The sequence below is a fragment of the Eubalaena glacialis genome, chromosome 15 (assembly GCF_028564815.1).
Source record: "Eubalaena glacialis isolate mEubGla1 chromosome 15, mEubGla1.1.hap2.+ XY, whole genome shotgun sequence".
In the NCBI taxonomy this organism is placed as follows: domain Eukaryota; kingdom Metazoa; phylum Chordata; class Mammalia; order Artiodactyla; family Balaenidae; genus Eubalaena; species Eubalaena glacialis.
In genome coordinates, this window is record NC_083730.1 from 28,288,592 (window position 1) to 28,303,077 (window position 14,486).

The 14,486-nt window shown below is 50.1% G+C and overlaps 1 protein-coding gene across 2 annotated transcripts in view; it reads left to right on the forward strand.

Annotated features, from left to right (window-relative positions):
* LOXHD1 (lipoxygenase homology PLAT domains 1) overlaps positions 1-14,486 on the forward strand; it is a 216,302-nt gene that overhangs the window by 175,585 nt on the left and 26,231 nt on the right. Inside the window, exons 33-37 of one of the 2 annotated variants that reach the window (XM_061169894.1) lie at positions 419-604; positions 3,406-3,533; positions 9,804-9,921; positions 10,860-11,034; positions 12,604-12,789. In XM_061169894.1, the coding sequence (XP_061025877.1) occupies positions 419-604; positions 3,406-3,533; positions 9,804-9,921; positions 10,860-11,034; positions 12,604-12,789 (793 nt within the window). The remainder of the gene's footprint in view (positions 1-418; positions 605-3,405; positions 3,534-9,803; positions 9,922-10,859; positions 11,035-12,603; positions 12,790-14,486) is intronic. The other variant, XM_061169895.1, reaches the window with a different exon arrangement.

Sequence of the window (14,486 nt, forward strand, 5' to 3'; positions counted from 1 at the left end):
TTTCCTTGTAGTTGTAGGACCAAGGCCAGAGGCTGCCTGCATTCCCTGCCAAGTGACCCTCTCCAAAACAAGGCAGTTTGTTTCTTCAAAGCCATTCAGAGAAGATCTCTTCTGCTTCAAACCTCTCTGACTTCTTCCGTCTCTGACGTCTAGACCCTCTTTTAAAGGGCTCACCTAATGAGGTCAGGCCCACCTAGAATAATCTTTTGATTAATTCAAAGTCATCTGATTAGAGACTTTAATTACATCTGCAAAATCTCTCCACCTTCACGGGAGGGACTCTGGTCAGTGAGTGCGAAGCACATTGGAAGGCAGCGCTGAGGGAGGAGGCAGAAGAATGGGGAAGCAGATGCTGAGCAGGGAGGGCTTCTTTCCCAGTTGTGCCCTGTCCTCATGGCCCCTGTGTGTCCCCTCCTAGCTGGGCCACGACGGGGCCTCCCCTGAGAGCTGCTGGCTGGTGGAGGAGCTATGCTTGGCTGTGCCCACCCAGGGTACCAAGTACACGTTGTGCTGCAATTGCTGGCTCGCCAAGGACCGAGGAGATGGAGTCACCTCCCGTGTCTTTGACCTCCTGGATGCCATGGTGGTGAACATCGGGGTGAAGGTATAGAGGGCACCTGTGTGTGTGCATTGTGTGGCTAAGGGCAGTGCAGGCTGAGGTGGGCGAGCAACAGGGGAAATGGAAGTGAGAGAAGCAGCAGACTCACCCCTAGGGCACTGGCAGGGGCTGCAGCCCTATATACCAGCCAGACCCACTTTGCTAGGAGCCAAGAGAATCAAGTCTCTTCTTGTCTGCAGCTCTGTGACCTTGCACAAGTCATCTGGCCTCTCCGGGCCTTGGTTTTCTCATACAGCACATGGAAATAATGCTTCCTATCCTGTTCCATGTAAGATCTTGATGAGAACCAAAGAGACCATGAACAGTCCAGAAAAGCTTTGCATGCTCTACACAGACATGCAGAGTCATTATTCTCCGAAGGATGCTCCAACAACACCAGTAGGCCAGTCATGAGGACAGATGGCATTTGGGAGACTGTGAGCCTCTGGGTCTCATAGTGTAGTGAATGCTGTCTGCACAAGACCCCCTTAAGGGGAAAAAGCTGGAAGGCAGGTGCTCTAAGCTCCTGTTCCATCTCCACCTCTAACTAGCCAAATGACCTGGGACAGGTTGTATAAAGTCACAGGTGGGTGTCAGGCAGGAAGCAGGATGCCTGGGTGCTGGGGCCCAAGGAAACCTGGCCAGCTGGTGGCGCAGAGGCCTCTGTGTCACATGACCCTGCAGGTTCCCTTTCTCTCTGAAAAGCTGTGGGGTAAACAGAAGGTCCCAGCCCTCATCTCTATTCCTGAATCCAAACCAATGCGCTACTAGATTTAGGTCAGAAGCCGTCACACAAAGGTAAGGAGAAATCGCTCTGGGCCTGAGCATGCCCTGCCTATATAGTATATGGAAACAGAACGAAGGGCTGAGTTATGGGCTCTAAAACTCTTGCCAGGCAGGAGTGTGGATGCCTGCCCATCCCCTGCTTGAGAGCCAGAGAGCAGAACTTTCTATGGCATCGATACCCCCCTCCCTTGCTCAGCCATCTCCATCTGTGGGCAGACGGTCAGTGTAGGAGAGCACACAATTCACCCAGGGACCCCCGTCCTGACCCAATTCCCAGCACGCACGTGGGCGTGTGTGTGTGCCACTCCCAGCGCGTACGCACACCCTGCTCGGTACAGCTGCATCTCCCTCTGAGCTCTTTAGTCTGTGGAAATCCAGACCCACGCCCCAGTTATTCATGTTACAAAAGAACACACGTTTGTCACTTTACAAAGAAATGTAGGGCTCTTTGGACTGGCCACCTCCCCAGGACATCTGATATCAGACTGGAATTACAAAAGCCCTGTTTCTGTGTCTCTTTCTGGAAACACACCTATGACATAAAAAGAGATGTGTCTGCATAAAGGAGAGAAAGATGGACACAGAGAACACAGGAGTCTGGAGAGATCAGCCTTAAAGAGACAGTCTCCATGGGGCCACCGAGCACTCACTTTGATCATTCTGTTTCTATGTCTGCTGGATTAGAGCAAAATAGTGTCAGGCTTCTGTTTTCATTTCTGATAGCTCCATGCCCATCACAAATGCCCTTGTTAGGTGGTCTAAGAGGGTTTTCCTGGTAAAGCAAGGTGCTCTTCAATGACTCCCTTGGCAAACATGTCCTCCTGGCCAGGCCTGAAATACTACTTCGAACCTTGCAGTAGCGTGGTGAAGATTCTAGATGCTGCTTGAAAAGGCACAACATCAGGGGCATGATCACTGCCATGAATAACTTGGGTTATGAGTCCGAAAGCGTCTGGGTGATGGGGACCTAGCGCCTGAATGAGTGACAGCAGCCACTGGGGAAGGGAAGGGCCGGGTACAGGTATATGCAGAGGAGATGCTCAGCCTGGCACGTCCTTGGCCATGTGTGCAAGCCTCTCCTGAACCTTCGAGACCTAATTGCTAGTCCTTGGGCTGGTGAGAGGCGTGGAGTAAGAAGCCAGGACCAGAGAACCTTCCAGGTCAGGGGTGAAGATGGCCCCTCTTGACACGAGGCTGCCTCTCGGAGGAAGAACCAAGGCAGGGGCCTCGGTGAGGGCACCGTCCTTGGAGGAGTAGGCTGCTCCCTCCCCCTCCAGCAGAGGCAAAGGGAATACGTCCTCTTTGGAGCAAACCTCAGGCAAAAGGGCAAAATTCCAATCTAAAGTGAAAACCACATACAATAGGCAGCTGTCCCACTTCATAAGTGAATGGAGGCAGAAGTCCCTGAACCATCAGACTGGGTGCGCTTCCCACTCACTGATGTGCAGGGTGCGTACTGGCTGCAGCAGGAAGGAGGGAGTCCCCCAGAACCATTGCCGCTCCTTGATGCCAGGCCCCAAGGCGAAGTGTCTGTAGCTCTCGCAACTCTACAAAGTGCTTACCCCTATTTTATGGGGGAGGAAGCAGAGGCTGGAGAAGGTGGGGCCTCTGCCCAGGTCAACAGCTAGCACAGGACGGATCTGAGACTCAAATGGCGCCCTGCGTGGCTCCAGAAGCCACTGTCTGGCCAACACACGCTGCTGGGATGAACAGACTTAGGTTGCGATTCGACTGACAAAGACATCGGTTAACGCTGGGGCTTTTGGCATATTCCTACTGCGCACGTGTTCTCTATCAGAAACTGAACTCCTCTCCAGCACTGAACTGGACACAGCCAGGGACACAGACGGTAACAAGGCCTAGCTCTTGCTCTCCAGACATTTACAGTTGATTAGGGGGAGGTCTCTATTCAGAGCCATGGAGCTTGGAGGGCGTGTTGTCTTGCCCCAGTGAGAGTGAGGCAAATCCTTGGGGCTAACGGTTGAGACCAATGCCCAGGACCCACATCCCTCTCGTGGCAGGTGCTCTATGAAATGACGGTGTGGACGGGTGACGTGGTTGGTGGTGGCACTGACTCCAACATCTTTATGACCCTCTACGGCATCAACGGCAGCACAGAGGAAGTGCAGCTGGACAAAAAGAAGGCCAGGTATCTGGAGGTGGCCTGTGCCCCTTGCACCTTTGCCCCTCCACACACCCAATCCTCCACCATCCAGCCCCATCCTGCCTTTAAATAGACTGCTCCCCTCACTCTCCCCTCATCCCCTGGGGCCTCCATGCCTCTGTGTGATTTCTCCCTCCTGGAATGCTCTTCATCCACTCTCTCTGTCTCAAGACCCTTCTGTTTCAAGGGCTAGCTCAAATCCACCTCCTCCAGGAAGACTTCCTTGATCACCTCAGCCCACAGCACTCCTTCCTTCCTACTTTCCACCTTTCCTTCCTTCCTTCTGTCACTCAAAAATGTTTACTGTAAGGTCTGTGTTAGTTGATAGCATTGTGTCATTGTGAATCTCCTGCTTTCATTCTTTGTATGGTAGTAATGTAACCTGTTCACATTAGGGGAAGCTGGGTGAAGGGAACACAGAAACCCTGTTCTATTTTGCAACTTGCCTACAAGTTCAAAATGATTACAAAAAGACTAAAATAATTTTTAAAATATTAAAAAACAATTGTACACCCATGTCAGACACTGTCTCAGACACTGGAGAAACAGTATAACCGGGAAGAGAAGATGCTCAAACTCACAAAGCTTAACACCTGAGGGAACCACAGCAACAGCATGGACCCTGATGTGGGCTTATTTTGTGCTGGACATTTTTCTAAGCCCTTTGAATGTATTGATACACCTAGTCCTCCCTACAACTCTATGAGGACCATTATTATCATCCCCATTCTATAGGTAAGAAAACTGAGGCACAGCAGGGTCAAGTCATGTTGCTCAAGGTCCCAGAGCCAGTAAGCTATGGCACTGAGCACTGCACCCAGGTGGCCCCAGTCTTAAGCATTAGGTTCTACTGCCTCTTAAGATAGTTATTAGTAATGGCAATAAAGGTGAACCTCCTGTAGTGCTTCCTGTCTGCGCCTTCCATCAAATCCTCAGCTTGGTCCTGGGTTTTGTTTGGTTTTCTATGTTCAGCCATTGTCCCCCAAACCATCCCTAGCCCCTGATATCTTAAGCATCAGAGGGGAGAGACTCAGAGCCCAAGCCTAGGATTTCTAAAACCCATCCACGGCCACTCACCTCTGAGCCCACACTGCTGCCTCCCCAGGCTGGAGGGCAGGATCCAGAGAAGCCTCCTTTCTGAGTCCTCACAGCTCCTGACTCTGGCCTTGCATGTAGCAGGCCTCCGTAAGTACTTCTGGATGGTGGCAGTGGTGAGGATGGTGAGGACGATGCTGAGGATGGGGATGGCGATGCTGAAGCTCTTGGGAGCCAGGCAGAGGTTTCTTCCCATGGACAGAGCAGTTCACGAGAGCGGGAACTCTGCTCATTTTATGCAGCTCGCGCCTGGGGGGTCTGATGAGAACAGTTTTTGCCTGTCTTCTCTTAGCACTTCTACACTCTCATTATGCAACTCCTGTTCCCTCCTGGAATTCTCCCCTGACCAATTCTCCCCTGATGATGATTGTAACAATGGCTAACATTCAATGAGCACCTGCTCCCTGCCAGGCACCATTGTAAGTGCTTTTTAAATATATATTAACTCACAACCAATAAGGTGCCTGAGACACAGAAAGGTGAAGTAACTCCTCAAGGTCACTCAGGTAGTAAGCAGGGGAGCTGAGATTCGAACTCCTGAAATTGTGGAAACAAACGAAGGCCGAATGAGAACAGAGGCTATTTATTTAGAGCTTGCTATAGCAAGGGTGTGAGCCACCATCACTTTGTTTGGCAGAGGCTAAGGCTGTCAGGAGTCTAGCAAAGCTTCAGAGTGTAGCATTACTGGGGGCATGGCGAAGCTGGAGGGGAGCTACCTAGAATTGGGCGTCTTATGTGATTGGATTGGGGAACGTATCTGGATTTCTCTGATTGTCTTGAGTTGGGAGAGGGGGCAAATCAGGGAAGCTGGCAGTCATTCCCCACATCCTGACCATCATGGGCCCACTGCTGGTGAGGCTGCAGTCTGGCTGCCTGGGATGGCTGCTGCTGCAGAGGTGGTGGGTCAGAGTTCTGTTATCATCTCTGGTCTAGCTAGTGTCTGTTTGTATCTTCAGTCTCTCACAATCTTTACCGCTATACTTTGACCCTAATCTCCACCCAGACCCCAAATTCCTGGAATTTCTCGGATTAATTATCCCACGCCTACATTCCACCTTATTTTATAGACGTACGCAGACACAGTTGCTGGTGGGAAAGATAGATACCTCCTTTCTGGTAGTATCTAAATTCCAAAAATGTTGCTTGAAAGTCACACCATATTGTAAATGCTTCGAGGCACCTTGCTAAAGAATTTTGGTTTTCCAAATTAAGATTTATTCTGTGAGGAGAGCCATCATTTCTTAATTATTCTGGAGGGCAAGCTCAGGGCTCTTACCCAAGACATATTTTGCTTCATTGCATTTGCAAGTGGCCCGAAGTTTGGCCTGTGTCTTGGAATCCTCATTATAGGTGTCAGCATCTTGACTCAGGGACTTGGATAGCAAGACCCACTGGGCTTGTGTCATGCACACAGTTTACTGTTGTGCAAGGGAGCCTTTCCCAAGAAATGGCGTGTGACCAGAATGGAGGCAGGAACGTGCATGTGTCACACAGAAAGCATTGTGTAGGTTTGCCTGCTGCAGCGCCCCTGTTGTAAAATGCTATACCCAGAGGCCAAATTTGATAGCAATTCCCTCAACCCCACTCCCCAGCTAAAGTCCCCAACTTGTCATCTTGCCACTTTGGGGGAAACTGTTCTGGTAAATTCATTCACAGTGAGATGGTCGTGAATGGATGTGGCATTCAAAAAAATGATGCCCTCAAAAGGTAATGCTTAAACCCAAGGAATGACTGTCTAACAGTGGAATTTGAGGCAATTAGTTTCTAATGGATGTAGGGGCTATATTTAGGCAAATAGATGTGGTTTTTCTCTAGAAGGAAGTAAGTGCCTGTAAGGAATCATTCCTAGGCCCAGTGGAGACCCCATGAACTGGGAAATTCTTTGGTCTGGAAGCAAACCAGATTCTCAGAGTTCTGTTGGGTTTGCCCTTCTGGATGGCCCCCTGGCTTCCACTAACCCTTACTGCAAAGAAGATGAGAAGAGACTCAGCTCAAGAGAACGCAAACGGAGGGCAGAGCCCAGATGGCTTTCCAGTTGCCATTTCAGGAGGCAGTTGGGAGCCACCAGTGACAGTGGCCTGGGCTTAGCTTGTAATAGCTTGTAAGTTTTGAATCTTTCCTTCATATCTTTCTCACTTAGATCTCACACTGCCTGGTTAGTGATAAAGCTCTGAGAATGGAAAGGGCCCATCTTTGGGGACTTCATGGGCAGGGGAGTTGGTGGGGAGGCTCCTGGAGTTGGTCAGGCTTGGAGGGAGGTCTCAGGGCTGAGTGGGAATGGTGGTAGTGTGAGAGAAGAGGCAAGCGGGCTGAGTTCCAGGGACGGGTGCCTTTGAAAGATCAGGCAGTTGGAAAGTCCTAGCACCCACTGCTGGGTGACCCCTCTTGACACATCATCTTCAGCTCAGAGTCTGCCCTTTAAAAGGACACTGGAAGATTCGAACCTGTGCTGGGCCTGATCATGGCATTTGAGGATGGTAGAGACTTAGAATCTGTTTGAGATTTCTTTAACTTTGATCTACTCTCAAACCAGGGCAAGGATGCTCGTGAGGTATGGATGCAGATGGGTTGATGCAGCTCCCTGCTGGGCAGCAAGTTCAATGATCTTATTGGTCCCTGAGGAGCCCGGTTCAGAGGAGCCAGGGCCTGTGGGCTCTGCCTTTTACCCCTCAGTCACATCAGCACCTGTGGACACCTACACCACCACTGAGGCAGTCCTCCTGCTACTCACCAATGCCTGGAGTTCTCTCTGTGCTGGGTCTCTCATCTGCCCCCCCTACAGTCCCAAAGTGTACATTCTTGTCACTTGGGGCTGTATTAGTTTCCCAAGGTTATGATAAAAACTTACTACAAACCTAGTGGCTTAAAGCAATGCAAACTTATTCTCTAACATTGTGCTGATGAGCACTTCGGGCCTGGAGAAGAGAGGTCTGGTGGCTACTGCAAGGGCCTGGGGAGGGGAGACAGTAGAGGCACCGAGCTTGGCCAAACTGTTGACAATTAAACAATTGGCTCTTGGGGCAGAGCTGGGGCTGACTTATGAAGGGTTGGCCAATGCTGTCCTTAGAGGGACAGCGCTGCCCCCAGTTGCTGTGGGATGGAGCATGGGCTAGATGGCCACTGGTACTGGAACGAGCTGGGTCTAACACAAAGCTACAGGTGAGCCTCTGATCCCAGCCAACTCCGGGAGCCCCAGCCCTACCTCTAAGATGCACAGAGGCAAAGTGCCTGAGCAGCTGCCCCAGGGAGGCTGGCTTTGAACCCCATAACCTTCTTCCCTATCTTCCAGCCACCCCCTCCCCAGGTTCCCTACCCATAAATCTTCCCCAGCTTCTTAGCAATGTCTAAAACTTTTCCATTAAATACTGGCCCTTCCAGCCTAAGGCTTTGGGTTTGGTTAGCCTTAGACTGTCCTCCGTCACAGAGACTGGTGAGTGAGTGGGCGCTAGGCCCTTTCCCAAGGACAGCCTTTGATGGGGTGGAGAACAGAAGGAAGGGATAATAGGAAGGGAGGGAGGGGCAGCTAAAGCTGCTGAGCTCCTTCAGGTAGATGAGCAGGGCAAAGCCTGGGCCACTTCAGCAGCCCCGTCCTTCTGAGCCAGAGGCAAGGGGACCTGACTCAGAGGCTGACCACTTCTCCGGCGGCGGCCCCTCAATGTGGTGGCTCTCCCTCGTGTCAACTGGGGTGTCTTGAGGGGGTGTGGAGCAGCGGAAAAATGTGGCTGGTGAGCTGTGGAGGAATGAAGGGCCAATGAGGGGGTTTCCTTTCGGATACAGGCCTTTTACCCTGAGGAGAGGGGTCTATCCAGGTGTAATCGGGGTTTAGCCTTTAATGAAGGGTGAGGGGGCAACTGTAACCCAGTCTTCAGTTTTCTAAAACAAAAGCTTATTTCTCTCTCCCTTTTTCCTTACACCTGCCCCACCATAAAATCTCCATAAAAGGGAGATATTTGGCTAAATTCAAAGGGCGAAAATTTTTTAAAAATACAAAGCACAGATTTCTAAAGTTCCTTTGTTCTGCAAAATTATACACCTGGCAAGAGTAAGGAATCAATGTGTTGAAAGATTATTTGAGAGAATCTCCACTATGTGAGATGAGCTTGACAGGGGAGTTTGTGAGCACCGCCTTCTATTTCCCACGTGACCAGAAGGACAGACAGTTTAAACTAGAGCAGGAGGGATTTAGGGCAGACCTCTGGGAGAGTGTTTTTACTTCTAATAATCGTAAAGTGCACATAAGCAAGTTATCAAAGGGATTAGGCCTCTGTTCCACTGCTGTCTTGAAGATGAGGGGTAGTTAGTTCTCAGTTTGCAGCATTTGTAGTCCCAGCTCCCACTGGCTGTGGCCTCTGTTTTTAAAAGTATGTTTTGTTCAGGGAAGCATAAAATTGCCATGCAGTGTCATATCTTCAGTGATACCTGCGTTACCCCCAGGGGCTTATCAGCAGCAGCATCTGGAATCAGTGAGCAGTCAAGCAATGTCAGCACTGAAGGTTGCATTTTGCATGCAGCACTGTGGGAAGAGCAGTAAGAAATAAAGATAGAGCGTCTCTGAGATGGATGTGGTCATTCGGTAGAAAAATAGTAATAGCAACAAAAGCAATGTTAACTGCCATTTTACGGTTATTAGTAGTATTACCCAACCTAGGGCCACTGCCTTCAGTTATGCATATTCTGTACAGAAAAATGTGAACAGCACTATCTAGCGTTGTGCAGTGCGCAACTTGCCCCACCATTCGTGGCAGCCATGTCACTCATAGAGTCTCATTTAAAGCTTTGCAGGTATGGAATTCTTTTCACATTTTAAGTTGATTTCACATCCATTTGGTCCTCATGACAGTTTTATGAGATTGCCGGGCCAGTGTCATTTTCCCTAGACTACAGATGAGGAAACCAAGTCCCAGAGAGGAGCTGGGACTGTTCCATGTGGTTAGCAGAATGAGATTAGGACCCAGAACTGGTACCTCTTGATTCAGGACCATGTCTGCCAGCAACTCACTTAACCCAGTCTTTTGGGGTTCAAGAGACAGGCTAGTGGGGAGTCACGGGGAGCTGAGAGGCCTCTTCTTCTCTCCTTACCCTGAATCTGGTCTCTGGCATGGCCTCGCCCTCTCACCATGGCCAGCCTCCCTTCTTCATGCCCCTCCCCTCCACCCCCAGATTTGAGCGGGAGCAGAATGACACCTTCATCATGGAGATTCTGGACATCGCCCCGTTCACCAAGATGCGGATCCGAATTGATGGCCTGGGCAGCCGGCCCGAGTGGTTCCTGGAGAGGGTAACATGGCTGGACCCTCACCCTCCCTTCCACCCACTGCCCACCCCTTCTTCCTGCTCCTTTGGGCTGTCAGTGGGCCTTGTTAAAGTGCAAATGTCACCTTAAAGGGTTGTTATGCGAACCTGGCCCAGATAATCAGTACGCCCTTTGGTGTGAATTAATCAGAGAACGTAGTTTTATTTATTTGAGTCCAGTCAAAACTGAATCAGCTGCCAGGGAATACAGCCTGCCCTGTCAGTGCAATGTGGACAGAGCCAGGGTGTGGGCTTCCTGGAGGAAGCGAGTTGGGAGGGGTGAGAGGGGAGCAGCAGGAACGGGGACGGCAAGGCTCCAGTGGTGGGAACATTAGGCAGACGGCAAGGAGGCTTCCGGTGCCCCCGTGATCACGGTTAGCCGGCTGCCTCTTCTTCCATCTTGGGCCAATGCTCCCCTCTGAGTCATCCTCTCATCCCTCATCCATCAAAGGCCATGTGTCCCAAGTCCCCTCAGGCTCTGCTCCCCTGTCCAGCCTTTAGCAGGTTTTTCTTGAGCCAACAATATGGTGCTCCCACCAAGGACAATCTGGCGAACTTGGGTACACAGTTCCAGGGGTCTATGGCTGACAGTGGTTTGGTTGGTCTGCTTTTCTGTCATTCATTCAGCAAACATTTCTCATGCACAGTGATGGGCACCTCTCGGAAATATATTTAGACGAATTGCCCATTTCCAACTCCCCAAGTGAGGGTAGACATGGCAGGGGCTTCAGACCCTGTGCCAGGCCCGAGGGGCAGGGTCTTTTTCTGGAGAGGACCCTTTCCTCATGCCTCGAGTCTAAATCAGAAGAACTTGTCTCAGGCCTGGGATCATGGGTCCCGGTGGTCCAGATGAGGGGGCTGCATAGCGGGTGGGCAGCTGGCAGAGGTGAGGGAGGTATTCCCACACTGGCCCCTCTCCCCCAGATCCTCCTGAAGAACATGAACACTGGAGACCTGACCATGTTCTACTACGGAGACTGGCTGTCCCAGCGGAAGGGCAAGAAGACCCTGGTGTGTGAGATGTGTGCCGTCATCGACGGGGAGGAGATGATGGAGTGGACTTCCTATACCGTCTCAGTGAAGACCAGTGACATCCTGGGTGAGTCAGTGGGTCCCCCCCTTCTCCTATACCCACCTGCCACTAACCCTGCGCCTCCTTAAATTCTGGCTCAGGTCCTGGGCTCTGGTCAAGACATTTTTCTCTGGATGGCCTTCCAAAAGTTAGTCAGGCCAGCTCCTTTCCACAGTGTGCCACCTTCTACCTGAACAAAGTATTCCTGCCAGTGACTGACTTGGCTCTGTCCTTCCTGCCTCAGGGAAGTGGGGGAGAACGTCATCAGGCCATATCGTCAGCACTTTTGAAAACGGTGCAAGAGCTTGGCTCAGAGGCCCTCTGTCCTCCTGCTGCCTCCTGACACCCCTCACCCAGGTGCCATGCATCTTGGATGCCCTTGGGTTCCTTCCCACATCTTTGTGCCTGGCCACCATCTGCTGTGTGCCAGCTTTGGCCTGGGGTCTTAGGATGAGATAAGTCTCTGAGCCCGTGTGTGACTGACATTCGAGTGCAGCAATGACAGTGAGGCTGTGACAGAAGTTGGCACAGGTGCTGGGAACCCAGAGGAGGGCACCTTACCTAGCCTGAGATCAGGGGCAAGGGTCATGGAGAGCTTCCCAGAGGTGGTGCCAAAGTCTGGCCCAGAAAGACAAACAGAAGCCGGTGAGGCAGAGGGGACACCAGAGGAGGGGCCTTCCAAGCAAAAGTACGAGCGGGCTCAAAGGCCTGCAGCTGAGAGGAAAGCAATGCCTCCTGCCTCCCCTCCCCTATACCAAGCCTGTTCCCCAGCAGCTGGTGCAAGGAATCTGGCAAACTCACTCACACTACTTATAAATGGCTAGTGAGAGAGCCCCTTGTTGGCCCTGGTAGCTTACATTTTCAACAGAGAAGCATTCAGCCAAAGAAATGAAGCATCTCCGGCATACGTGATGGGTCAGGACAGCTGGCAAAGTTTTTTTGGCACCTCCCTTCTTCTTTTCCTCCTCAGAGTGAAGCCTTCACTCTCTTCGCTTAAAGTTCCAAGTGTTCACGGTTTTTGAGTCCCTCATCCCTTCATGATGTGCTCTCAGAAAACAATAACTTCATTTTTAACCACAGGGTGTGTATCAGAAAATCTTCAAGGAGTGACCTCTTCCAGAACCCTTTTCTTTTCAACTGGGGTCAATACCTCTATTTGGCTTAAGCAAATGATGTGAAGCTCTAGTGTAGAATGTCAACCAGAGGCAGATTTGGGAACAAGGAACTTTCACATTGTACAGGAGGGAGTTTATTTCTAAACTGTAAAGCCAGTCTACACAGCACATGTTTTAAGTATGGGTGTATTTTACCCAAACTAAGTGAGTTCTTGTACCAAACCATTCACACTTGCTAATCAGGATCCCAGTGAGCCCAACAGCATTTACAAGCCACAGAGGTGAGATGAAGGATAGAGTTGTAGATCTGGGAGCCCTATGACACTGACCAGCCCTTTCCGACCTCACCCCTGGCCTCGATGACTCTGAACTTGCCCATGTGCCCCCCTGGCTCCTCCCAGGATTCCGAGAGTGAGGCCAGAGCAAGAGAGCTATGATTCACAAAGGCCAGCACCCAGAACCCTTGTCTTGTGCACCCCAGGAGCGGGCACTGATGCCAATGTGTTCATCATCATCTTTGGGGAGAATGGGGACAGCGGGACCCTGGCCCTGAAGCAGTCGGCCAACTGGAACAAGTTCGAGCGGAACAGCACCGACACATTCAACTTTTCCGACATGCTGAGCCTGGGACACCTCTGCAAGCTGAGGGTCTGGCACGACAACAAAGGTAGCTCAGGCTCAAGGTCAGGGTGGGAGGGAGGGCAGGCCTCAGCTCTCCACCTGAGCCCCACCCCGTCTCCCTGGCTGCACGTGGACCCTTCTACCCCAGGGTGACAGGGAACCGAAAGCAGTTGATTGCCACCATTTTTTAAAAATTTATTTATTCATTTATTTATTTTTGGCTGCGTGGGGTCTTTGTTGCTGAGCGCAGGCTTTCTCTAGTTGTGGCGAGTGGGGGCTACTCTTCATTGTAGTGCACAGGCTTCTCATTGCGGTGGCTTATCTTGTTGCAGAGCACAGGCTCCAGGCACACGGGCTTCAGTAGTTGTGGCACACAGGCTCAGTAGTTGTGGCTTGCGGGCTCTAGAGCGCCGGATCAGTAGTTGTGGCACACAGGCTTAGTTGCTCTGCGGCATATGGGATCTTCCTGGACCAGGGATCGAACCCGTGTCCCCTGCATTGGCAGGCTGATTCTTAACCACTGCGCCACCAGGGAGGCCCGATTGCCACCATTTTGACTGTTCCATCAGTTAGAACAGCCAATGTTTCTGGGCAAATTTTAGTTCCTCCTGCTCCCCCCTGCCCCCTGGGGTGATGAGTAGCTCTCAATTTTCTGTGATGTCGGGGCATTAATTCTACTTAGTTCAGATATAAAAATTAAGAAAAAAAGGGCTACATCACCAAATTCACTTCCCATGGATTTTCTATAAAGGATTATATTTGTTTATTTATAATAGCAAGTCTAAAATTAGTCAAATTCACTTATAAATATGAATGATGGGATAGAATATAAGCCAAGCAAGAAATTTATTTTTAACTTCAAAATACCTAAGGAATACTTTGTCATATCTGTAATTGTGCTGAAGTTCATGTTCATTGCTTTTTCATTATCCTTTTGTTGTCTTCAGGCCACTCTGAACATTGTTTTCTGGCTTTGGGTCTTTATGTTATACATTATATAATTAGAAAAGAGTTGTTAAATACTAAATTTCACCTCCTTGAGACACATTACTTTCTTAATTTATGTGTTCTAACTCACCCTCTTGTCTTCCATTGAAACTGGCCTCAGCAAAGCTATTCACTCAAATCCTTCTCCAGTCTTTCCTGAGTTTCCCCCATGAGTGGCCCAGAGGTGTTCTGAGTGTTGTATTTGTCCTTACTTCTTCCAATTCCTGACAGAGGACCAATACGTCTGTCATGGTATCAGATGAAGCCCAACTTGGCAGCTTTAACATGGGTTAAACAGTAAAATTTTTTCAATAACATGGGATAAGCTCTGATTAAGCACAGAGAAAGTACTCAGTCTTCAGAGCAATAATCTAATGAAGATTTGCACAGCCCTCAGTTTTCAAATCTCAGTGTACCCATTCAGTCATTCATTGAGCGAACATTTACAGCATTCACTATGGGCCTAGTGCTCTGTTAAATATGAAAGATACAAACGTTTGACCCTTACAACAATCTTGTGAATTCCTGCAACAAAAGCACTGAATCATCTCTCTTTTCTACAACCAAGGAATATTGAGGCCCTGTGGAGTTTGAACAACTTACTCAGTATCACAGCAAGAAAGAGACACAGCCAAAACTCAAATCCAGGTCCTCTGATGCCTGTTCTGGGATACCAGCCCATCCTGCCAGTTCCATTCTGCACCCTCACCAGCCACTGTGCCAACAGGTCAAAAAAGAAGATGAGGAAATGAGGAC